Raw genomic sequence first — 27,942 nt, forward strand, 5'->3', positions numbered from 1 at the left:
TTATACCCTATTGTAGGATTGGTTCTGATTCTCTAGAGTACTAGAATAACTAATAAATTCACTTGTTATTGTTTGTTTGGAGTTTTCCGCAGCTTCACATGGATATAAAGAAAATTTTGGAGGAATTTCCAAGTTTTCTATATCTCTTTCGAGCATTTCTACTACTTTGTTCATAGAGGGACGATCATTTGGATTCATTTGTATACACCATAGTGCAACTACAATAATCTTCTTTGCTATTTTCTTTTCCTCTTCTGTGATACCTTCTAGTTCTATATCTTTTTGTTCTCTAATGTTTTCATAAATCCAAGAGGGAAAGTAAATTTGGCTTGAATGCTCTACTTGGGGATTCAAGTTTTTCCTTCTACTTGCCATTTCCATCAAAAGCATTCCAAAACTATAAACATCAGACTTATGAAATATTCTCCCAATGTTTTTATAAAACAATTCTGGAGCCATATATCCAATTGTTCCTCCCACTGTTGTCATGGTGACAATGCTATTATCTACCGGATATAGCTTTGCCAATCCAAAATCAGATACCTTTGGAATGAAATCATCATCAAGTAGAATATTGTGTGGCTTTATATCAAAATGCAAAATTTGCATCTCACATCCATGGTGGAGATAAGCAATTCCTCGAGCTATCCCAATTGACATATTATATATTTTGTCATAACCAAAATCTACACTTTGGTCTTTAGAAAAAATAATTTTATCAAGAGATCCATTGGACATGAATTCATAAACAAGAGCACGTCTTGAACCCTCAACACAAAATCCAATTAACTGTAATATGTTTTGATGATGTATTCTTCCAATGATAGCAACTTCATTGATAAAGTCATGTCCATTACCTTTTGATTTACCTAGCATTTTTATTGCCACACAAGTTCCACTAGATAATTTTCCCTTGAACACCGAGCCATAACCTCCTTCACCCAATTTTTCTTTGAAACCTTTAACCATCTTCTTGATTTCCTTGTATGAGTATCTAATAGGCATCAAGTTATTGTCTTCTAGATAATTTTCAATATTTTCATACATTGATAAATGCCTTCTCCGCCATTTGTATATCAAAATCACAATAAGTAATGTCACCGCAAACAAAAATCTGAGTAGCAAGAATAATGGTAAAGCATAGCGTCCAATGATAAATGATATTGATGCAAAGCTAAGGTCTACTTTTTCAAATATTAGGTTCCCTTCTTTTATTGTTGCATGGACTCCTGAAAAATAAAATTACAAATGTAATTGTGAAGAAAAAATGTGTAAGTCGGCACCATATAAGTAGAACTTCCTAAATCTGGTTAATAAAGTGAGAAGAGTACATGTTAAAAGTTCACTTATGAAATTATATAATTACTTTTAAAGTTTGTACATAAGTATAACTTCCTGAATTCGCCTACTAAAGTAAGGAGAGGACAATGTTAAAAGATCAATTATAATAATTATATTATTACTTTTAAATTTTGTTATATGAGAGTATTTTGATTTATCATAATTTTGAGTCATTGTTTTTTAATCAATAACTAGACTTTATTTCTAAATTGCACTATTTTAAGAGTGTGAAATCTAGTTTCTATAAAGGTTTTTATTAGACGAAGTTCTAGAGACTATCATACACAAATTGTTATAATAAATGTTCTATTAAAAAGCCAGCATATAACTAATATTATTTTTAGCATAAACAAGTAGAACAATTTACCTGTCCAAACATAAGTCACAAAATCTGCAAGAAAAGTATACCTAAATGAGTAAATAGAGGGAAAAACATTTGTTTGATAAGAAAGTTAATTAACATGGGATATTATAAGAAAATATATTTGTTAAAATAAAACATTAATTTGGTTTCCAAAATTCGATAACAAATAATAATAACATTAAAAGAAAATTAAACTTTGTTTCTAAAATTTGATACCAACCATCAACTTAGTAATAATAAGAACACCAAAAGAAAAAAAATTGTTTGTAAATTATATCAAAAAATTTAGTTCTTTTGCTGCTACATATTAGTCAATTCATGTCAACATGAAAGAGGGACAAATATAGATTTATTAATTAAAAAGTAAGATATGTTTAGCAATGTTTTATTACTTGATTAATAAATATGAAATGATATATATATTTGTAGAGTTTATAAATAATGGAAAAGTATATAGTTGAATAAAGTAATGACACATCCAAATCAAAGAGCAGATAAATTAAGGTGGTACTATTCTTACATGGTGGATAAGCTAGCACTTGAAACCATATCCCTGTACCTGAAAATATCGAAAGAAAATATCATTTTCAGAATTATTTTTATCACTTTAATACCGCATAGAAAAAATACATTTTAACACGTTTCTACATTTATTTAACACATTGTTTTTACTATCCCATTATAAAAATCATGTCAAAAAAAATATAAGTGTCATCTTATCATTGCCCTACTGCATAATGCCATAAAGGAAATACCCAATAACAAGTTTCAAAAATTATTATTATTTAAAACTTCTAACGCCTGTATCTTCTTTTCTAAAAGTTCATGTAAAGCATACAATTAATGAACAGAGTGACGTATTAGTCATAAAAAAAATATAAATATAGACATGGGAAGCTTTGCTTAGAAATATCTAAAATTAGTTTTAACACGATGGGTTTGGTGATCATTGATAATATATATGTATATAGTTATCATGTATAATGATATATAATTGAAGAAATTTTAATTTTAATTTAACTTGAATTTGAGTTCCTTTACCACATTCCGTTTGCAGTAGTCCGAATATATCGTTGCAGAAGAGGGTGCATTGAAGCTTGAGGATGGAAGAGTCGAAATAGCACTCGCCATGAGATGAGTTTCCACATTCATCCTCACAGCCAGTATGTAGCCACGACATCTCAAATCCATAAAGTAGCGCTGAGTTCATCATAGTGTAGGAAGATTTATTTGCGTGCAAACCCCACCACGACGTCGGAGAAAGCAGCTTTATACGACAACCAACTTCAAAGTCCGCTGCTGTTAAGTCACCAGCAATGGCATATGTATACCCTTTTGTCTCCCACTTCACCCACGGAGTAGTGTTCACGTACTTATAATTCTCACTCACTGGATGGCTGCAATTCATGAAAATTATGTGCTTGAAAAGACTCTTCTCGTTAAAACTAAGTTTAGACAATTGGGCTTGAGTGGCTCGGTATGGATCTACAGCACGATAATTATCAGTGAAATTGGATTGAGACAGGAAATAGCGTGGAAGTGAGAAGCTTTGTTCTTCAACTCCTGGATCAACCACTCGGACTGTGAAATTATTGTAGTTGATGGCCTGCACATGATATTTTCCCCCGTACAAATATAACACCGTCACATTGTTTTCACAATCCAGCTCATACCTGTTGTCGCCACAATATATTGGGTCACCTTTCAACCTAAATGGAGGCCTTATGTTTGCGATTTTCCCACAGGAAGAAGTGGGACAATCAAGAGCGTACTCTTGCTCATTTATCGCACATATTTGTTGGACCAGAAACAGCAAGAACATCAACAATAACACCATCTCTCTCCAGCATCTCGCTCAAGTGGAAAGCCCATATTTTGGACGACAGAGCATCTCACTCAAGCGAGAGTTCCTCCAAAATTGTGGGGATTGTGTGGTTCTGCTTGAGCAAGCTCAAGCGGAGAGTCTTGTTTTGGGCGACAGAGCATCTCGCTTAGGCAAGAGTTCCTCGCCTAAGCGAGAAATCGTGTGAATTCGTGTTGTTTCTGCTTGACTCGCCGCCTAAGCGAGAGACTTTGGTTCTAGGCAAAGAGCGATCTCGCCCAAGCGAGAAGAACTCGCTCAAGCGAGAATTTGCATTGTGACACTATAACGCGATCGCTCAGGCGAGAGACCCTAGCTTAAGCGATCAGGCCTGGTCGCTTGGGCGAAGATTTCTAGCTTAAGCGAGAATAGTGTAGTTGTGTGGTTCCAGCCAGGCAATATTGTTGCAGGCTTGGATTTTTGTGTGTTGTTTGTACGCATTGATGCAGACTTGGATTAAGAGATATTGTGTCATGAGCGGGTAGGTTCATGGATGGTGGTGAACATGTGATGATATGAGTGGGGAGGTTCATATCCAGTTACTCTCGTGAAGGGATACGAGCGAGGTAGATTTGTATGTTCTATGCTCACACTTGAGAGATAATGTGTGCGGGGAGGTACGTAGCTAGTGGATCACGTGTGTTGGACTATGGGCAGATAGGTCCGTAGAGCAGGACTACGAGCGGGAAAGTTCGTAGAGTAGGCCTATGAGCGGGGAGGTTCATAGAGGCATGACCATGAGCGGGCATGTTTGTGTGAGCATCATAAATCCTGAGTCCAAAGCTAACTGTTTGTCTGAATTGAAGGTTGAAAATCCTTGGGATATTAAGGTCTTGGCCAAAAACTAACTGGGATGAATCAGATGGGTGAATTGCTTTTATTATGTTAACTGATATGTTATTCTATTTATAAGCTCACCCTTTCTGTTTGTGTTTGGCGATGATCGTGTGATTCGTTACATGGGAGCAAATAATGCTACAAGTGATGTTGTTGACGTTTAAAGACAGAAAGTGGGGCTAGCTTGGGATTCAAGCTAGGAATTGATTTATGTTTTTTGTTATCTTTATTGGATTTTGGAAATTGTAATAAGGCTATTATTTTAGCTTCAATAAATCTTTGGTGCTTTGAATAATTTGTTTTAATTTTCCAGCATTTGGGAATAATGAAAATATGAGGTTGTTTTATAAATTATTTATTTATTTATTTCAATGACGTAATTTTCAGTAGGGATGTTACAATTGTGACTTTTCTCTCTTTGCATTATTTTTCACATTCCAAATTTGATTCATATTTAGAGTGGAATGGTGCAGTTGTTATCTTTTATTTTGATATACTTCTCGATGATGGACATTTTTGGTTTTCCTTTTTTTTATATCAATTTTTGGTTTGATGGTTAGAGAACCATAGCATGCATAGAAGGGTCATTTAGTTTTACAGTGCAGCCACAACGTTTATGGGCATAGTTTCTCTTTGTTTCTTTTCTTAGAGCCTTGTAGGTAGTTTAGTTTTTGTCTTTTAGCATGATTGGGAGCAACGTGCACATTTAGGAGTGTGGGGTAACTTGTGTTTAGTTTCATGTTAACATCACATTTTTATCTGTTGGGTAGGAAATTGGGGTCCAATTTCCTTTGGTTTTTCTTTAACCACGTAAATGCATGGATCTTGTGTTTTTTTGTTTTTGTAGCAAGCGTGACTTTCTTTCACAATACATGAGTAAGTTGCTATAGATATATGTGGGATAAGGTAATTAAAGCTAGATGGGACATTGGTACTTTGGAAAGGTTTGGTCAATGTCTTTCTTGTTTTATTTTGGGTTGGTATGTGTGGGCATTGTTTGTGGTTTACGAAAATGAGTGGCAGCATCATGCAAGGGTTTTGTAATTATTCACATGAGTGCAGGTTACATAAATATAGTATTACCTTTCTTAATGTGCAGTACATAAGGGCTCATATAATAGTGCATTTTCACTTCCATAAGTTTTTGGGTTTCTCTTCTTTTTCACTTTACATGGTAAGGTGTAGCCACTTTTGGGTCAATAACTAAGTCCTCTTTCTTGGATGCAATTCTATTTTGTTTCACTAGCTTTTCATTTGGTTTTACTAGTTGTCTTATGTTTTAATGTGTTGGTGGCCTTTGATGGGATGAGTGTGTTCTTTGGCTTTACTTTGTGCCTTATATCATGTGATGGTTATCTTGCTAAAGTGGGTTATATAGCCATAGTTGCAATGTCAATGCTATGTCTTTTGCTTGGTTACAAGTAATATTATGGTTGAGGGTTATTAAATTAAAATGGTGGCTTGGTACTTTAGTGTTTGTTGCTTCTTTTGGTTTTGAAAACACTATTTAAGTTCATTGCTTGAATGTATTGTTTGGTTTTTCGATAGAACTTTATTTTCAATGCATGATATGGTGATGTGTACTTTGTTGGTAGTCTATAATTCTCATGTATTGTATGCTGAGAATCTGATTGTGATTATAATACTTAAGCATCATACTTGGATGTTACTTGTTTGAAAAGTATTATTTTACTAAGAATCTTTTATATATCATTGTTTATGTTAGCTTACCCTATTTGGTTGTTTTGTGTGTTTGTTGTGTGTGTAATGATTGTATGACGTGTGTGTTGTACAGGAGCAATTGATAATGCAGAGGATTCTGGCAAGAAGTAGATCGTCGAGAGGATGGGGTGAACTCAGGAGTTTATTATAATTTGTTTAGTTGTTTTAAATCAGATACCGGAAATTATGTAATTTTTATTTTCGCAACTATTATTTGAATATTTTAAATCAAACTACAAGTTTTTTTATTAGTACATTTTCAATGATAATGCTTTTCTGCCAAACGCGTTCATTTTCTAACCTTAAGTGAAATCCCAAAATTGGGGTGTTACAATTGTCAATCTGGTGATATCATAAGAGCATGGAAGTGGTTATTAGATTGATAAATTTCTATGGAAATGGTTGTTTTGTTGTTTTTGGCTTCGGAGTTCAATGCATAAATTTTAGTGATGAATTTTGGTTGCATGATTTTGACCTATGCATGATTCTTATTATATTGCATATGTTGAGTGGGTGCATGTCTAATTGTGATCTAGTGCATAAATTCTTTCATGTTCAAAGTGGTAAATTGGTTAAATGAATTATATTATATTCATTTATGTGCATACTTTGGAAGGTTAAAAGGTAACAAAGAAATTTCTTGTGAAGGATTAAGAGAAACCTTAAATTGATATAGTGCTACTTGGTGTATTCCAAGTTTTGGTGCTTTAGAGTTAACCAAATAAATTTTGGACATTGTTTTTTGTAGTCCTGTACTTGTCAGGTCATTTGGCAATAGGGTTTGTTGTTGGGCGAGGGACTGTGGTGAGGCAAACTAGTCACTAGGCAACTGATGCATTTGCTGAAATAAAAAAAATGCAAGGTAATGTGGTCGTTGGCCAACTAGTGGTCACTAGTCTACTAGATTTCTTGTTTGTCAATGCATGTTTTGTTCGTTTTGACTGTTAGGTTGCTTCTTTTGTTTGTTTGGTTTGTTTTGAATATGATTGTAGGTTTTGTTGTTGTGATACATGTATGATGTGATGTGATAAGTCATTTTCTAATGGATTCACATGATGAGTTGAGGTGTGGTTGATCATACGATGATCTTATATGGGTGTACGAATGTAGGTGGTGATGGTGTATGTGTTCTCTTGTAACCATAAAGTCAGGTTGGTTCATTTACCCAGAGGGCTTTAGTGAGTCGGGTACAAGAATTTCTTTCGACCATAAAGCTTTGACATGTGCTTTGCAAGAGTGCTCTTAATAAGGCTTTGGTGAGCAGGTAAAGTTGTTTCTTGTAGTTCTTATAGAAAGTAAGGGAAAGGCCCTTTCCAACAGGCATTGGTACGAAAGGAAGGAAAATGGTTGGTTATGAGAGAATAAACATATGTGATCATGCTAGGTGATTTGTATGTTGGCAATATATGTTATGTGATGTTTTATTTGGTTAACTCACCCTTCCATGTTGGTGGTTGTGGTTTTCAATTGTGATGATCGTATAACTTGTGTTATACGACATCATATGTTGATAAAGATGCAGTTGCATAAGCATAGTTGTGAGGAGACTCATTCACTACTGCATATTTGGCTTTCTAACTCAACCTTTATGCCTCGGTCACAAAGGAAACGAAGCATACAAACATGTGGTAACAATTATGAAATTTTTGCAACATTTTATACTTCGGTTTGTCTTGCACCCGAGGCAGAAACTAGCCTTCTGCCTTGGTTCCTACACACCCAAGGCCTAATGCCTCTCAAAATTTTCATCATTCCCGCCTTTTTGAATTTTTAAATTTGAACAGAAAGAGTTTAAGCCTCGGTTCTAAAGGACCCGAGGTAAAATCTAGTTACCTACTTTTGTTTTTTGGGTAAGCCAAGCCAAAAAAGTTTGTCTAGTGACAATGATAAAGAGGAACTCAAGCAACCATCGAACGATGATGACGAAGAGGAACTCAGGCAACGATTGATCGGTGGGGAAAAAGTGGAAGTGAGAACGAGAATGGCTGATTTTTTTAATGCCTATTAAGCCTTTGTTATTCCCTAAGCAAGGTAGTAAGTTTCACTTTTCTGCCTTGGTTGCCCTAGAACCAAGGCAGTAAAGGCATAATATGCCTCGGTTGTGAACCGAGGCAGAAAAGTCACTTTTTTTACCTTGGTTGAATATGCCTCCGATCTTAAGCCAAAGCCAATTGGCCAAAATAGCCGCGACCGAAACCCTTTCCTGCACCAGTGATTGGGAAAGCTTTCGGGAGTTTTGGAAAGAATTGGGAATGGTTTTTTCTTATGAATAAGATGTAATAATTAACTTTTTAGAAGTTTTGATTCGAATTGGAAGGATTTGTAATAAGTTTCCTTCAATGACTTATACAAGTTTGGTTTGGTTTAATGTTGACTTATTTTGGAAATAAAGTTTTTATTTAGATGAAGTTTTGCTGATTGTTTTTGAAATAAAAATTTTGAGAAGTTTCTGTTTAATTAGGATGGTATTAAAGATATGTTGAGGTATTGTTTATGGCTTTAACTTCCAAGTAACATCCTCAAAGCAGTGTTACATTTAATGTCTAATTCTTGGTTTCTAAGACTAATTTAGTTTTTATAGTAAATTTCCTTATTGTTGCAAATTTGTTTTGATAGAGTGTTTTTAGCTATGATTTTAATTTAATTCTAATTTTGGTTAATTTCTAGCTCATAAAATAGTAGAAGTCATATTTTAATTCCTAGTTCTAAAGTAGATTTGTAATTGTTCTTTTGTTAATTTTTCCTTAGTGATTGTGCATAATCTAGCTTAACTTTGATTGTTTAATTCTGATACGTATTTCAATTTTTAATAAGTGTTTTTAGGTGTTGTAAATAATTGTCTAGTGTTGTACATTTCTCATGAGAGGATTTTAGAAGGAAGTTTGGACAAAATTAAGGAAACCTGCTGAAAGCTGGAATTGGATGCACCTCACGTTACCAGTCCTGGCTTTATTGTGACAAGTTTTTACTTAAGCTTGCTTTGCATAGAAGTCTTGCATGAGAAGCGAACCTACTGTCAAGCTGAACTTGAACAAGTGACTTAGAACCTACTAGAGCTTAAGTGGTGACCTAGACGAGTTGGGAGCTCCAAAAGTCATATTTTGTGCACTAATCAAACCTACACTGACAACAGTTGCATTGGGAGGAAGTTGACATGGTAACCGACTACTTATGTGTTAGGTTAAGTTAGTTTAGTCAGTTAAAACAATTTGTACATTATTGTACTGGTGTTAGGCAATCAAAGTGACTTATAATTTCATGTTCTTCAAATTTTAAGAATCACCAATGACAAGGCATATAAAGCGAATATTTTTAGATTTTCGAAAGAGATAAAACTACATTTTTACATTTTAAGATTTTTTTAGTTTTAAGCTTTGTAAACACTTTCCTCTGAAGAATAAGATTATATTGACTACAACGTGAGCTGGATAATCATTTCTTACATATTTTAGTGTGATTGCTAGTTAGGTTTTTCTTCATTCAGTTCTTTACAATTCTCTACCGATTCAATTTTTGTTTTCTTTTACTTGTTCTAGGTAAGTTCGTTTGTCTCTCACGCCACTAGTTTTATGTTTGGTTTGGCTATTGATTTCTAATTTCTGGTGCTTAATTCTAGTTTTAATTCTAGGTTTCCATTTGTTTATACGATAGAATCATGTTTGTGGAATCAATCTTAGGTTTACACTTAGAATTTCAATTCTTACATTTTCACAATAAGTTCAATTAGTCTAAGTTTCATATGTTAGGTTAGAATTAATATTTTCAATTCTATCATTGTTATTGTTAATTCTCTATTCCATTAGTTAATTAAGATCATTATAAACACATTTGCATTTTCATTTAGCGAAATTAAATAGTTGGGCAAAGTAGAATAGGAAAATATAATTTTTACGTCACATTAAGCTAGTCTTTAGTTCTACCATGTCAGGTTTAACATGTGTAATTTTGTGAATTTGATGTTGTGTGATGATTTTGAACATTTTTTGTATATCATTTTCGTGATTCTAATAGGTTTCGTGCATTTATAAAGCATATAGCTTAAAATTTACATTTAAAACCATATTCTACAAGTTTTGTCAAAAGCTGATGAACTTGTTCCTTGTCAAATTTAGAAATGTGGTCTTCAATCGTGATTTTGTGATTTTTGCATTATTTTCTAGTTCTGCATGCATATCATACTTTGTTTTAGGTTTATGAATTTGTTCTAAGCATTACTTTTGCATAAATCTCATTTTTAGTTCATTGTAGCATTTTGTTGAACACATTGTAAATTTTCAGTTTTCACTTAGGCATTTTCAAAAATACATTGCATTTTCATTGTTCTACATTGCTTTAGGTAGTTTGATAGTTTAGAATAGGTTCAATATCAATTTTTAATACATTCCACACAATCATATATGATTTCCATGCATTAAAATTCATTATAGATATAAAAAAACAATATACCCTGTCAAATTTTATGTAGTCTTAGATTTGTTAATACAAGCAAGCTTGGTCCAAAGATTTGATAAATCAAAGTGCATGAGATAACATGTGGTTGATGAAGATTGATGAAGATCCATTCAAATATCATGTTTCTATTGTATTAAATATGGAAATATTCTTTTGAATATGATGGTTACATGTTATACCATATTGGTAGGCTATATTGTTGACATGTGAAGCCTGGGTGGTGTGTCTCATGAAGATTTGATGAAGCTATGTTGAACTAACTTGAAGCCATTGCTTTGAAATCATGCCTACATTGATGAAGTTATGGAGATTTGGTGGTATTCATGTTAAACAAGCCTTGAAAATGTGCCCTCCACATGAATCAATCATTAGGAAAGAATGCTTGATGTTTGTAATTCACATTTTTTACCTCTTAGCAATAGTTTGATGTATTTGGTCTTTATCGTGTTTTTTGAATTTGTTGAAATATTTTTCAACAGGTTAAAATGTGTCTTTTAATTTGTTGAATGGATTTTCAACAGGTTAAAAGGTTAACTGTAGTAGTCTCAAACTATGACTTATTCAATCAATTGATTTAATTTTTAATGGATTGATTTTACATAAGTTAAGTGAAATCAACCTGTTGAATTTCGTAACAGTTTGACTATAAGTGTTATGATTTTCGAAAGAGAGGTAACAAGACCATTTTTTACCGTAAAACTGTTCTAGAAACCTTGGAATTCACTCTCTTTCGTGATCATTCAGACTGCAGCTGTTGAAGATTGATCTTGGATCAATTCTTAGAGGTTTTTACTTGTGGTTGAAGCTTTGAGAAGGTGTTTTTGGTAGGCAAGACTGTGCTACCATTTAGGTTTGATCTTTCTCAAGCTTTATGTGTGTGTCTAATGGTTTTTCAAGTCTGCAAGAGGTGTCTTGTTGTGTTGTTGTGCTTCTTATGTGATTCAAGAATCTTGTGTGTGTGTTTTTGCTTATTTTGAAAGTGTAAGAGTGTAAACTTTATAAATCTTTTGAAATAGTGCAAAGTCAGGCTCGGGTTGTCTTGATAAACTGGATGTAGCTCAGGTTTGAGTGAACCAGTATAAAAATCTTGTGCTCTAACCTTTTCTCTAACCCTTCTCTCTTGCATTATCATTTAAAGTTTAAAGAATTTAGATTTAAACCATATTTTTTATATTCTTGTGTGTTTTGGTGGCATCTACAGCATTGAGTATGTTTATATAATCAATTAGAACCTGTCTTGATTGATCTTTTACATTGTTCTTGCTCTAAATCACAAATCCGCATATTTGTATTTTTTCCAGTATTTTAGTCAACTATTTTTCTGATTCAATCAATTAATTATACCAATACAGTATCTGTCTAGTAAGTTGAAAGTATATTGTCTAGAAGTTTTTGCTTATAAACTTGGTGATCGAATTGATTCAATTAAAGATAGTTTTTAGCCTTTAAAGATTGCCTAATTTTTTAACTAGCCAATTCAACCCCTCTTCTTGGCTTTTCAACCATTTCAAAACTTACAATTATATGACATAGCTGAGATGTCTTGTTAGTTTCATTGTGTCCTTTTTAATCTGTTAAAAAGGGTTTAATAGGTCAAAATGCTTGTTGTATATACTTTCTGGTATGAATGTATTCAATCAGTCTATATCGACTGAATTTACTAATAGATTGTACGAAAAATTCAACTAATTGATTTCACTTAAGACAAAACTATATAAGTTGTGTTTTCGAGAGTAGAGGCACGATTTCTTTTGAGCACAAAAACCTGTAATTCATCACTGAAAAACTCTCTTTGTAGGAATTTTGGCTCGGGAGTAACTTGAAGATCTTGTGTATGGTTGGCTAGGGAGAGCCACCATCAGGTTTTGTAGTTCTTGTGCCTTTTCATATGTTCTTGGTGTGAGTCCAAATTTGTGAGTGTGATTCTTGCATGGTTGTAGTCTAAATTTTTGTGTGAGTTTCTTTGTTCAAAAGTGTAATCTTAGTGTGTGATTTTTAAAACTTTTGAATATAGTGGAAACCAGACTCAGGTTGTCCTGATAAACTGGATATAGCTTTGTGACTAAGTGAACCAGTATAAAAACAACTGTCTAACTCTCTTTCGTTCATCTCACTCACTTTAAAATCTAAAGAAAACTAACCAAATCATTCTTTGTTATGTTTAAATGCGTTTCTGTGTAATATGATACTGCAACCTTGTTAGAAATATTATTTGGAACGAATCTTGTGTGTAAAAGTATGTTGTTTGAGTGAAATTCGTGAAATCTGTATTCTGCATAATTTTCCAAAATTTTAGTTGATTGTTTTGAAATTTTAATCAACTAATTCATAGGTGTATGAACAGACTAACTTGTTGTCTTATTTTTTGACCAATTGAAAGTGTACTATCCTATAACTTTTGCATTCATGTTTTGTGTGGTCAATTTGATTCAATCAAAAGGGGTTTTAAACTTTCGAAAAAGTTTTAAACAAATAATTCAATCCTCCCTTGGCTTAAATCACCATTTCATATCTAACAAGATATAGTTCATTCATCATTTCATTAGCATTTTAGGACCTTTTCGTTGTTGCTTAGAGTATTAGATTGCATTCCCCTTATGCTACACACACAATTTAGATATTTCACATGCCTAAATCACTCATCACTTTATCATTTCCTTGGATTGATACCCAGGTTATTAATCTACTACATTAGGCAACAAAAGGGTTTAAGAGCATTAAGTGTAAGCTTCCAAAAAATTGATGATATTTAAAAGCACTTTGAATCATAAACACAAGTTTAGTTCCACCTTGTAGGAATATCTAGACACAACCACTTGATGCATGAATATTCCAAATTTTTTAAAGGCATTGCTTAAATTTAATCATTCTACTCGTAGAATCCTTAACATACTTGACGTTCTCCAAAATTTGATCTAGAGCATCACCAAGTACATTTAAACCTTCCTAAATAATCAAATTTAAAATGTGTACACAACAACGCATATGAAAGAACTCACCATCACTAGTAAGTGAATTTTTCAAAACAAACTAACATTTTAAAGTATTTTATGAAACATCATTTCTAGAAGCATTATCCAAAAGGATAGAAAATATTTTATTTTTCAATTTCCTAATCATGCAAAAATTCATTTATCTTCTTAGACAACTCAAATCTAATGCGAGGTGGAGGAAAATGGTAAAAGTAAGAATTTTGGTAGCTAAATTCCAAATTGAATCAACATAATGTGTTGTCTAACATATAAATTTTATAGTGCAAGTTGTCCATAAATTAAAAGTTAAAATCCCACTTGTAAATTTATTCATTTCTTCCTTTAGCAAAAATTTTTCTTTCGTAAATATTCTCAATATGTCATTGTTAATAGTGTTTCTAGAAACTAGACTTGCATCAAGATTCAAATAACTTAACCAAGTCCTAAGTTCTTGATACTCAACAAATTTGTATGGTAAACCATGTCGAAATATTAAGTTAGCCAATAATTCACAGGACACCATTTGATTTTTTGTTGTCAACTTTCTCTGCATGTCCAAAATCATTTAACTTGCATATTAAGATTTGTTTTTACCACATCTTTCAACATTACTCTTTAAATGGGAAGTCCCATAATTTTTAACACCAATTATATATTTTTTGTTACAACCATTACAAATTGCACTTTCTTTTCCATCATCATAAACACCAATCCTAGTAAAGAATTTCCAACAATAAGATATTATAGACTTATCTTTTTCATTATTAGGATCAACACTTTGAGATCTTTTCTTAATAGGATTTTTAGCCCCATTCTCAGCCACATGATTGTCATGGACACCAATGTCACAAAGAGGTTTACTAATAGACTTGTCCATTATTGTTAATGTTTAATCCTATTACAAAATAAAAAAGTAAACTTAATTCCTAATATGCAACATACCATTATCATTGAAAAGTAAACTTTTCCTAATATTAGCATACAAATATTATCGGCATATCAATATTCTAAGCATACCATTGTCATTTTGCAATGGCACACTCAAAGCAAAACTATATGAATGAACTAACCTTCCTTCACTTTTAAAACTCTTGCTAAGGATGCTTTCCAAGCCACAACTAAGCAACATATGTGTAATCATAATGACCAAATACATGTGTGACAGTGACAAGATCATAACAAAAGAGAAAGATGTAGAGTGGACCAATGGTGATACGCACAAATGAAACTCTAACCCTATTTTTCCCTATAAATCAATTAACTCTAAGAAGTGAAAGAAGACTAGAAAATATATAGAAGAAGAAAGATGGGATGCAACTCTAATTCGTGTCCCTAAACTAAATGAATTTGAGAAGAGAAGAAGATAAGAACAATAGAGAAGAAGAAAAAAAGAATGCAAACCTAATTTTTCCCATAAGCAATTACATCTAAAAAGAGACAAAAGTTTAGAAAACTTGTGCAGAATAAAGATGGATGCATTCATGGTTTCGCGCAATGTGTGTGAGTGAGAACAATGTGTAAGGGAGAGCAATGACTATAAAATTCATAAAAGTAGTAAAGAAGAAAGAAGGATGTATTTGTAGTTTTGAGCAGTGTTTGTGAGAAAGATGTGGAATTAAAATTTTATGGTTAGATGGGCTAACAAGGTGGCCTGCCTCGCCCTATTTGTAGCCTGACGAGTTGGCGAGCTAGGTAGGCTGAGTCGCTGCGAGTTGGCAAGTTCAAAACTGTACAATAGCCCGCTTTGCCACCCTTACTTAAGTCACACATACATAATGGTGAGATGATGTAGATGGTGAACATGAGATGATATTTATATATGTTAATATGCTTATATACATATGTGGTATTATTATTGTTGATGAGATGCATGCATGTATATGTTATACATAATGTTGTATATTGTATGTGATATATGTACGATGAAATGGTTCTTTTGTGTATGTGTTTCCCCCTATGGGTATGTCACTAGTGCAGTTTTTCTATTTAAAATAGCCTTATATGTTTTAGTTTTATGAAAAAGAAGCATATAAAAATGCAATAACAATTTTCAAATTTCCGTTAACTTTTATGCTTCGGTTCCTAACAAGTCGAATCATATATGATCTTTATGCTTCAGTTTGATAGGAATTTACAATTTTTTATTTTTGTACTATCCTTTAGGCATCAATTTTACTAATAGCTGAAGCAGATTAGCTTTCAGGCTTCGGTAAATAACCGAAGCCTAAAGGTTTTTCTTGGCTTAATCTTCATGAAAGATTCAAAGGTGGCCACTTCATTTCTACTATTTTTTTCTTCCTTCCTCCTTTACGAACTAGCTCATCGTCACCCTTGAGTGCAACTGTCCTTACACCGTTGTATGGTCGAAGCCATGCCACTTGTTGTAAGGATATCATATTGTTGTATGTAGATTTTGGTTTATTATAGGTTTCGTAAATATAATGTGCTACTTCTGTGTTGCTTCTGTCTTATTATTTGTAGGTTTAATATGTAGTACAAAAACAAAAAATATATTTTAAAAAATTTATACATTAGGCTTCAATTATAACCAAAACCAAGCATAAAGGGGGTATTAGGTTTCGGTTAAGGTAATAACCAAACCTTAGTACCCTTTATGATTAAAAATATTATTTAATTTTAAGGGTATTAGGCTTCGGTTTTGGTAATAAACGAAGCCCGATATCCTTTATGGTTTAAAACATTATTTAATTTTAAGAGTATTAGGCTTTAGTTCAAGTAATAACCAAAGACAAATAGTCTTCCTAATTTAAAACATTATTTAATTTTAAGGATATTAGGCTTTTACTATGGAGATAACTTAAACCTAATACCTTTTTTTGTCCTATATTTATTTATCGTTTCATGCTTTGGTTAATATGGAACTTTATGCTTTAGTTCATAACCAAAGTCAAATAGCCACCCTTTTTTCTCTGCCTGTAAATGCTTCGGTTGTTGAGCCGAAGTTCAATATCTAAAATAATCTGTGCTAAAACCATTTTCTGTAGTGAAGTGGTGTGACCTTTATGTGGATGTGGGGTGATGGATACATGGGATGATATGATGATATCATATGTTTAGTTAATGATCTAATTACATAGATAAGACAGTAAGTGATGAAAGGTTGAAGAAAATCCTTATAGCAATTGCAAGGACCGTCTTAACATAAGAAATTGAGGTTGATTTTTACCAGTTGTGTTTTTGAAATTCATGTGTTAGTTTTTACTAGTGAAAAAATATCTAATCTATATTGAGTCATATCTTGTGAAAGGTATTGAGTATGATAAGTTTAAATTTAATTATTTCATTGATATACAATTAAGAACTCATGTACTCTTGAATACATGTTATTCCATTATAATTTTTGTGTTGTATGTTCTCTATTATGAAAGTGTAATGTAATTGATGCTTATATTATATGTAAATAGTTTTGTATGATAAATGAAAAATAATTAATTTATTCTTGTATTTGTATTTTGTAAACTATTATTATCACATTTGATACATTAATTATTTAATTACAGTGAGTTGTCTTTTTTTTTGTTAAGTATATATTTAGTCTCTGAAATTTGATGCGAAATTGAGATTTGTCTCAATGTAAAACTTTGATATATTTTAGTCCTCAAACTTTAAAAATAAATGGATTTAGTTCTTTGAACACTAATGTTAATTTTTTTATCTGTCAAACGCTTTTTATGTTAGCACTTGAGTTGATTATATCGGATAAAAAGTTCTCGTCTCAATATTTGTTGTTAAATGTGTTGATGCATCCAAAAAAAATTAATCTAATTGGATTAAAAGCACTAAATTCATTCATTTTTTTTTATAATTTAAGAACCAAAATATATCAAAGTTTAAGACATAGACAAATTCTAATTTCACATTATAATTTTCTATGACCTTATATCGAAAGTTTTAAATTCTTACATATAATTTAAAAGCATACTAAAATTAACAGCATTAATGCGTGTTACCTCCGGCAATTGAGTTTATTTATTTTACTAGTATTATGGTTATGAAACTAAAGGTTATTAACTTATAAAGCAATTACAAAAATAAAATCATACTCCACCAACTTTAACAAGATGATTACTGTAAAAAGCATTACGCTCACTTTAAATCAAATTAAGTAACCATATTTTCTGTATATATAGTAATTATGAGATCTATCCTGAAACATTATGATTGGTTCAATGTTTTCATGATCAATTCATATAACATTAAAAATAATATTTGATCAAGAAGTATGTTCTTCTCTCAATAAAAACATAAGTTATACGTTCTCAATGAATAGATTAGTCCTAATTTATAAGTTTTAGAATATTGCATAATGAGATAAGAGAATACGTGAAAACAAATACAAATGGAGTCGGGTGGATTAGGCAACTTGCGAATGGCGAGTGCAGTTTGCTGTAAATTTGATAGTCAATCCTTTCTCGGCCATGTTGTGGACGCATAAATCGATGCTTCACTACTTTCTGCATATTGTAAAGGTCCCACACTAAGTTGTCAACTTCAAACCTAAATCATGTTATCACATTTCTAAATAAATTCATGCCGACATCACCTCACAGGTAATAAAAAGAAAATGAAAATATGTTGGACTAACCAAACACATAATTAAATTACACCAGATAAAGCATCGTTACCGTATAAAGTAGTGTGTTGTACATGGTCAAAGTGTCCTATAGGTACTCGGCCTAGAAAATTAGTGTGCCATATGCAGCAAGATACCCTACAAAGTACACAGTCCGGGGTCAGTACATACCGATCCTCTACGACGATATGTTCTCTAATTGTTCCAATGAACCAAGCCGATATAACCATCATTCAAAGAAGGTAAATCCAAGGTTAATTACCTCAATCCTAGTATAAAAGGCACATTTATGAAGTACATGATTATGTTTTCTCTAACATTTATTTTCTGGTATCTCAAACTGACTTTGGCATCGAAGTACCTTTTGCAAACACCTCACCCCCTCCCTTGTTTGCAACTTTAGAAGATGAGTTCCTTTCGAGACTGAGTTCATGAACCCCTAAAGCTTTTTAGGTGAATTTACAAAATATTCTATGAAGAGGAAGCTCTGAAGATTTGAAGCCATAAGAAATGGTCTACAAGGAACATAGTAGTGGTAAGAGGAGCCATACCTTCTATTGACCTCGTTGTTATACTAGAAGCTCAGACAAAGATGCAACAGAACTATGATGACTATACGAAACAAAATGTTGAAGAGATGGAGGCCTTGAAAGAAAAGAATGCAAGGTTGAAAAGGAAGATCGAGGTCGAGAAGCAGATTAAGGGTCAAATAATTAATGACATTGTGCATGTAGGGTCGAGGACCCTATCTAGAGGAATAGCCGCTAACGAACAAAAGAAGAAAGCGAGTATCCAACCCCTATGACTAGGGGCGCGACCTAAAATTCCTTAACAACAAAGAGCAGCCACTGGCATCCCTTCATTGATGGCATCACCGAAACATCCCTCTCCAAGCAATGGAAGACCCCCAATATTTGTTATGATGACACCTCAAATCCTGATGAGTGTGTGGCATGTACACCAACTAGATTAACCTTTACTCAACTGACAACGTCGTTTTGTGCAAAGCGTTTTCTTCTACTTTAGGAGGACCAACTCTAGATTGGTTCGCTAACATACCACCATTCTCCATCGACTGTTTCGACACATTAAACTCATCAATTACAACCCACTTTGAACCAAGCCGTGATCATGACGTCTCCTCCCTCTCTCTCTACAACATAAGGCAAGAGCAATGAGAATCCTTAAGAGCCTTCATTGATAAATTTGGCATAGTTTCCCTTACAGTGAAGATTTTGAACCCTGATATCATATTGCAATATATGATTAATGGTCTCTAGATAGGGTCGTTCACTGATAAGTTGTGCATTAATCCCCCATTAGGATTAATGATTTGAGTCAACACACTGCCAACTTCATAAAGGTGGAGGATATGAGGAAATATAAAGCTTATGTCAAAACCAACATCTTCCCTATGGAGATGGAGACTAACAAAGCACCCGTCCCTCGAAGCAATGTTTGGCAATGAGAGCGCAAGCCTATTCGAAACACGAACTATGCACCCCTCAACGCTCCTAGGTCACACATCTTGGAGGAAGCTTTGTATGCTGACCTCATCCCACCACCATAGATGTTTGAGATCCCACTTAATGTAGATATGAACAAATAGTGCAGGTACCATCGCAACAATGGTCCGACGATTGACGTATGCTTTACTTTGAGAGACATAAGAGAGCTTATTAGGGTAGGAGACGTCAACATTTCGTTAAGCGAGAAGATGAGGGGCATAAAAAATGGGTACCGCAAGTATGATGATAAGAAGGATGAAAGAGGAGATCCTGAAGTTTGACCATCACTTATCCATGTGAAATTTACCTTATTAACCTCTTATCCCATAACGTCTCTCGATCTCTTGAATATTTGCTTTCCATTTCTCGATACCCCTAATAGTATTAGAAGAACTTTCTAGTGTATCATCTGCATTGCAAATGGGGGCACTAGTGCAGGAAAGGGTTTCAACAGCGATTATTTTGGTCATTTGGTCTCGTTTTAAGACCCAAGGCTTATCTAGCGGAGGCAAAAAAGGGTCACCTTTCTGCCTTGGTTCTTAACCGAGGCATATACCATCATTACTGCCTTGATTCTGATGGCAATCAACAAGACGTAATATGCATTAAAATTTAAAAAAAAATACAGAAACTCCTCTGCCACGTTCTCGAGTCTTCTCTTCTCCAACTTTCCACTCTCTCGGCCTTCCAGCACCCTTAGCCTCCCTTCCTGCCTTTAAGACACAATAGTCGTCGCACGGATAGGAACATGTTTCCATCTCTCGAGATTAGGGGTTTTCCATCCAAGTTTTTCTATCAAAATACAAACCCAATTTCTAGAAAAAATCATTAGAATATCAAATTCAATCTTGAAAACCCAAGAACATACAAAAAATGCAAAAAAAAAAAATGGAGAAGAAGCAAAAACGAACCAAAAATGTGTGGTGGAGGGACAAAACTAAAAATTGTGGCAGCAATAGAGACAATGCCGCAACGCTGGAACGCCAGCGGTGATATGAGCATGAGTGGCTAGCATGGTTGCTACGTGATGGAGGAAAGAAACGCTAGCCAGAGGAAGAAGACGAGCAACTGTTGTGGGCGAGGATGAAGACAATATTGTTCATAATTTGGGTTTTTTAACCATAGGAATACTTATTGCCTCGGTTAATTGAAACTAAGACATAAATCCTTATATGCCTCGGTTGGAAAAGGCCCGAGGCCTATTCTAGGTCAGATGCCTTGGTTAAATTTGAACCGAGACATAAAATTCACGATGAAATTTAAAAGTTTCAAAATAGCGAGAAATGTGAAAATTTTTTATAGACATATGCCTCCATTGTATTGATAATCAAGACATAAAACCTAGTTTTCCTCAATTGTAATGAAAATTGAGGCATTAAAGTACTCAGAAATTACAAAAAATGGCACCGTGTCTTCGTATATCTTATTTGTGCTAGAATCCCTGCATATAGGACGAGTTAATAAGTCCAAAATGCACTAGTGGGAGATTCAATGGCGAGACCCATGAATGAGGAGATGAAGTTGCTTCATCTAAGCAATACTTAAACTTTTGCTTGTATGCTTATAGGTTTTAGGTTGATCAATTATAAATAAATTTTAAATTTTGAAGATGGTAATCTCGGAACCGATCAACAAAAATTGCAAAATGGGATTGGAAGCCCAAGAATTTACTAAAAGAAAGGAGTTGATTATAATGATGTTTTCTCTCTTATCGTTATGCAAAACCCCCTATAGATATTATTAGTCAAGGTTGAAGAGTTTAACCTTCATATAGAACAAAAGGACATTATGATTGTATTCTTATATGGATACTTAGGAGAGACCACCTACATGAAGCAACCAAAATGATTTGAGGTAAGGACATAAGAACGATTGTGTTTATAAGCTAAATTGATTTTTGTATGGTCTGATAAAAAAATCCTCAAAGCAATGGAATAATAAGTTTGATAAGTTCATTAATAATATTAGTTTTAAACATATTAGTTTCTAGCAAAAGATCGCTCCATATTATTATTGTTGTATATTGTTGACATTTTGATAATTTATAATATTAAAATATAAGATTAAAAAATATTAAGGATGAACATTATAATAAATTTGATAAGAAGTTGCTAGAAAAGGATTGATATATATTAGAAACATATTTTTATTTAGTTGAATTGCATTATATTATGTCGGAAAAAGGAAAGTACACTAATAAAGTTTTCGTTTTGTTTGTTTATGTTTTTAGTAAGTTTTTTTAGAATTGCATCTTATTTATTAAAATGTTCTTTGTTCTTGGTTTATTAAAAAGGGAGGGTACAAGGAACAAACTTTTCTTTGTTCTTTACAAGAGCAACAAACACATATAGTTTCTAGTGCTGATAATTGTTGTTATCAAAAGGTTGTGAAACAAGAATGAGAGCATAACTTTGTCCTAAATGCAAAAAAGAGCAATGGCCGGATTGGTGAGATGATCGAATTGAGAAGTGACCATTAAGAAAAAAAAAAGAACAATGACGCAAAGTTAGACTACTACCATGTAAGTGTATTGAAGATGAAAATTAAGAGAAAGATAATTCTTTATTGAAAGACTACACGTTAAAATTACATAGAAAAGATATTACATATATATTTGCATATTCAAGTCACTAGAGAAGCGAAGAAAAAAATCGGAAAACATAAGCAAAAAAAGATTAATGTTCCTGCATGGATAATGTTAAGTTATTAGGGGAATCAAACCTTATCTGGCTCTTCGGATGGATACTCTACGGTCTTGTTCATGATGTCTTCATTAGTGGATACTTAGGGGGAACATGGGGTCGTTACCTGTTGAAAATACTTTGACGATAAAGTCAGCAAAAGCTCTTAAAGTCAAATTTCAGATTATGCTCTGATGAATTGCGTACCTTTAATTAATGAGGTCTGAATTTATTTATAAAGGATTAATCACTTGTAATTTCCTTGCTCGGTTTACTCGTGGGTTAGGCTTTAACTAGGTTTAAGTGCCTTTGAACCAATCTCTATAGGACCTAACTGGGCTTTATTGGTATTGTGCTTTAGGCCCAATATCATTTGAAAATGCTTAATTTAGACTTTGCCTTATTTATGCTTAAGTTAGAGTTGGTTCGGCAACATACCGACATAACAAACTTTGTTGTCTACATATATTTGGTTATTGTGCATGTCTCCTCTTTAGCTGAAAAGGCTGGATAGTTCACCAGTTTTGCTGCTATGTAAGAGACCTTGTGCATATAAGGTGTAGATAGAGGTCAGGAACCATGCTATTTGTTATGCTACAATGTATCTGGCTGCAATGTTCGTAGTATATTGGGTTCAACGGTCATTTGGGTTCACGACCATTTCGGGTTACCGATTTTATGGAATAACGACCAATCCGATCCCTATAGTACAATCAATATAAGAAAAAAAATAAAATATTAATCATATCTGAATCAAAAAATGATAAATAAATCTAACTTATCAAACTCCTTTTTATTTTACAAGTCAAGTCTCCATCTACTCAATGTCGTTGAACAAAGTGGTGAGTTAGTATTATGCTATTCTTTCAGCAATTCTTTGAAGTTCTGATAAATATACTAAAACAAATTTATTACTAAATATATTACTTTTTATAACATTTAAAAGATGTTGCTAAAGCCTAAAAAAATGTTACCATTTGCAAAGGTAACATTTATACACATGTTATCTCTAATGCATGTTATCAAAAGGTTTTAGTAAAATTTTTACGTAATATTCGTATCATTTTTTTAAATGTAACTAATTAGCATCTTTACTAACATTTAAAAAATGTTGTGAAATTTAATTTGTTTTTAACATTTGAAAATTTTTACCTATACATTTTCTAACATTTAAAGAAAATGTTACTTGTATATTTTCTAACATTTAAATAAATGTTACCAATTATCTTATTTCGTAACAATTAAAAAATGTTACAAATTGCCTTTTTGTAACATTTTAAAATTGTTACTAATTTATCTACCTAGAAGTAAGAATGGTACACTTTTTGTGAAATTGAAACAATCCTATGACAAGATTTAGGTAAAAATCAATTTTATTGTACCATAAAATACTCCATACAATTCTATTCACTACATGATTTTTTAGATTTAGTAACATTTTTCTAACATTTTTCTGTTAAATATTGTCCTAATGACTGCATCCTATTTTGGAAAGAGCATGAGAATGAAGATATATGCCCCAAGTGTGGCGCTTCTAGTGATAATTAAGTTACCAAAAGAAGTAGCAAGACTTTTAATTAAGTTAAGCTCATTCTTCAAGATTTTATGCTCCAAAGTTATCAATGTTGAATTATTTGAATGTTTGGATGTTGAAATTGCATTGATTCTTTGCGAATTGGAAATAATTTTCACTCTATCTTTTTTTGTTATAATGGTTCATCTATCAATAGATTTAGCATATGAAGCTAGAATTGCAGGACCCGTGCATTACTGTTTGATGTATCCAACTGAGAGGTAATTTGATTTATAGTTTTGTGCTTTTATAGGTTTCTTTTTAATTTGTACTTTAGTTTTATACTTTTATGCTCATAGGTTTCTTCTTAAGTTAAAGATCAATCTTTGACATTTTGTTCCAAGAACTTAGATGACGATATCCAAACAATTCAATAAACAAGCAAGGAGTTTAGATGGTCCTATAGGAGATGGAGTCATGACAAGTTTGGATCCTCTTACATGTCGATATGTGTTATTCAATTCTGATGCTATTAAACCATTTCTCAAGTAAGAAGATATGCATACTCAAGAATACATATTATTACTACACGTTATTATATTCCAACACACCCCTATCACGCCGAGGTACATACATCTCGTGCGGGAGTCTAGAAATGGGTGGTCCGATAGCGACCCTATAGTAGGTGGAACAGAATGTCCAAGAAATCTCACTAGGATAAGCTTTTTTTAAAACAATGGCTCTGATATCATGTTAGAAGTGGACCTTTAAGCCTAACACAACCCCATAAAACTGGCTTGTAAAGTGATGTTTGCAGCTCACTTATATATTATGAAATTGCCTTATCTCTAGTCAACATGGAACTTTCAACAGGTTGTCAAAAGGGCCAAATACAGTTGCGAGAAGATTTTCTGCATATGCAATAAATGACTAAGTTTGTCATTGAAAGTCATGAAAGAAAAACACAAAATTTAGGGGTTATGGTTGTTTCATCTATAGTCAAGTTTAGAAGCAAGAAAGATGAAAATCCCTTGGTAGAAAATGTTACCTACTATGGAGTTTTGAAAGATATAGTTAAATTGGATTACTATGGACATTTCAAGTTTGTTTTGTTCAAATGTCATTGGTTTCAAATTAAAGAAGATGGTTTTGGATTGGTACTCATAAATTTTTGAAGGTTGATCTATGAAAATGTTCCTTTTGTATTTGCATCTCAAGTAAAGCAAGTGTATTATACAAAAGACCTAAATGATGATTGGCATGTTGTTACTAACACCACCCCTAAAGATTTGTTTGATATATATGGTGATCTAGAGAATGGTGATATGGAAAAGCACTTGGATGATCAATTACGAAGTTCAATGTTTGATCAATTTACGGTTAATGAAGATGAAAATATTTGGTTTTGGGACCATGTACCTAGAACAACAATTGATGCAAGTTTAACATATGATGAAGAAACAAGAGAAGAACCTAGACAAAAGTCACTTGATGATTGAGTTCACAATTTAAATTGCTTATGTTTTTATTTTTATATAGTGGTACAATAACTTGTTTTTCAAGAAGTTGGGACCACTAAACCTCTAGTGGCGAATTTTGCAATTGAAAAGTGAGGAATATCTCAATATCCCATTCTAAAAGAAAGAGGAGAAGGCGTGATGTTTGGGTTTGTGAAGAATCGACAAGGGTTTCTAAGGGTGAAAGGGTGCTGCAAGATTGAAACAAGGTTTCAACTTTTCCTCTTCTGCATCTAACAACGACATTCCCAAACCCGACTCTGCCCTTGCCTCCTCCTCCTCCTTTATCTTCAAATTTGTCAAAGCCATCCTTCACATCTTCCAAGCCTAGGGTTTCTAGCAAGGAAGGATATGAGTAAAAGATGAAGAAGGAGCAAAGATAGATACAAGGGATCGCGGAGGTAGAGAATTAAAAGGGTTTCTCCTCGCAGAAAGCGTAGGTCGGAAAAGGCGATGAATGATATAGGGAAAGTGAGTGAAGCGAGAAAGGGAAAGAATGATGCAACTGTTTATTTCAACCTAATTGAAGTTTATGAGGGTATGAAACGTTCCACTCTTCTAATTCCATTTTTTTTCCTCTCTATTTGGCAGAAATTATCCATACTTCTTAAATACTTTTTTCACCAGGTCTCTGAAACTAGTAATGTTTGGAAATGAATTATTTTTCTTGATGTATCGAACGTTGATGCTAGGTACACTAATCTTGAATGTTCTGAAAATTTTTCCTATAGTCGAGTAGTTGATAATGAAATGATTATGTTAATCACTAACACAAAAAAGCCTTTTAACGTCCGACATTTTCGACCTTTGACGTTTGCCCAAACACCAACGTCGTACCAGGTGACGTCAAAATAACGTCAGAAAAATAGCAGATGCCACTTGACGTCGGTCCTTTAAGAGTCCGACATTATCCAACGTCGGGGCCAATAACAGTAGACGTCAATTTTTGCATTGAAATGAGGGAAAAACCTGAGCAATTTAACGTCTATTAGAGCCCGTCAGACGTTAAATAACGCGACCCTGGTACGGTCAGACGTTAAATAATGTCTATCAGGGCACACCAAACGTCAAACTGCTCCATTTTTTTTTAAAAAAATTTACTGTTTTTACAACATCCATATACCTGAAAATCAGAAAATTCCCAAAACAATTTCATAATACTTTAAGCACAATTTTGGAGTTACAGTTATATATAATAGAACTTAAGTTTCAACATATATTCTAAACTAATATAAATAACAACAAGCTAAAAGTTTCAACATGAAATTCTTGTACAATAAAGTTTTTAAAAGGAGTTCTAATTCATGTGGTATCAACTCCATCTCTCCAATAGATATGCTGCCCATTCCTGTCTTAGTGTGTGGATAATGTCATCTGGCAGAGGTGATGGATTCTTGAATCGTTGGAAAAGTAATACAATTTCATTATGTATGAATATCATTCTTTAAAGTTTGATATGGTTTATAATATGTGAAAGATATATATAATTACCTCTATCCATTCATCTTTAATTGCAGCTCGAATGATTGTTCTTATCCAAGACATGACATAATATCCCCATTCCCATGAATCTTCTTGCTTGTTACACCGAACATTACAAATAAAATAAACACATCAAAGTCATAAGTTGACATACAAAAATTAATAACTTTAAAATGAATGATTTCTAACCTTTGGATATATGACTTTAAGTTGTTGGCCTCTACGCTTACCCACAATTCTAATGAAATTTTGGAAACATAAAACATATGTAAGTTTTTATAACTAAGTAGATACATAGGTTAGGAATCAAAAAAAAAATAATACTTACTCTTGTAACATGTTTTTAAAAGCTGGTGGAATCTTCCTATGGCATGAACAAAACCATACAACTAGGCATTGTCTTGGAATGATGAGACAAAGTTGCCAATGATACCTACCATCAATCACAAGTACTTAGCCAAAATAATTAATAATACTTCACAAAATATTATTAGCAAAAACACTTACGAATCAATGTATGGTGTAAAGTAGATCTCTCTATTTGACTCAACCATCCATGTTTGCAAATAAAGTTTGATGTGGTCAGGTGAGTTTCCAGAAGGTTGAATTGTGTGAGGTTCAATGAATCCATAGACGGAAGATCGACCTTGGTCCACAATGACTTTGTCCATGTACTTACAAGAAGACGGTTAGGTATAATATTAAAAGGTACCAATTCCTTGTTTTAAATATGAAATACAATAAAAAAAATCTTACATGCACCATAGTTGTATGACTGAAATATTTAACATCTTGTCTCCTGTAATGATCTCTAGTGTATCATTCAGATTTATGTACAATGGGACATGACAATGGAGGCCAAATACTCTTAACTCCCACTCTAGCTCTACCGGTCCTATTTTCAACTTGTGTAATTTTAGAAGCAGCTTTTCTAGAGGATCATCTTCTGCTTCTGCCATTTCATCATCTTCACGTATAACACGTGGATGTCAGACCGGTTGTTTTTAAGGACGAGTGGACTGAAATAAAGATTTAGAAAAGTTTGACGTTAAAAGTTTTATAAATTGTAAGATTGAACTACTAAAAGCATGATGTCAT

At 33.0% G+C, this 27,942-nt stretch overlaps 1 protein-coding gene across 1 annotated transcript; it reads right to left on the reverse strand.

The window, feature by feature from the left end:
* Positions 1–27,803, reverse strand: LOC114195039 (LEAF RUST 10 DISEASE-RESISTANCE LOCUS RECEPTOR-LIKE PROTEIN KINASE-like 2.4). Its single transcript, XM_028085436.1, has 4 exons — positions 27,682–27,803; positions 2,747–3,555; positions 1,709–1,732; positions 1–1,229 (listed from the first exon to the last, which is right to left on the reverse strand). Exons 1-4 carry the CDS (start codon positions 27,801–27,803, stop codon positions 1–3), a joined length of 2,184 nt encoding a protein of 727 aa, XP_027941237.1.
* Positions 27,804–27,942: the final 139 nt, after the last annotated feature.

Source organism: Vigna unguiculata, chromosome 8 (genome assembly GCF_004118075.2).
Source record: "Vigna unguiculata cultivar IT97K-499-35 chromosome 8, ASM411807v1, whole genome shotgun sequence".
NCBI lineage: Eukaryota > Viridiplantae > Streptophyta > Magnoliopsida > Fabales > Fabaceae > Vigna > Vigna unguiculata.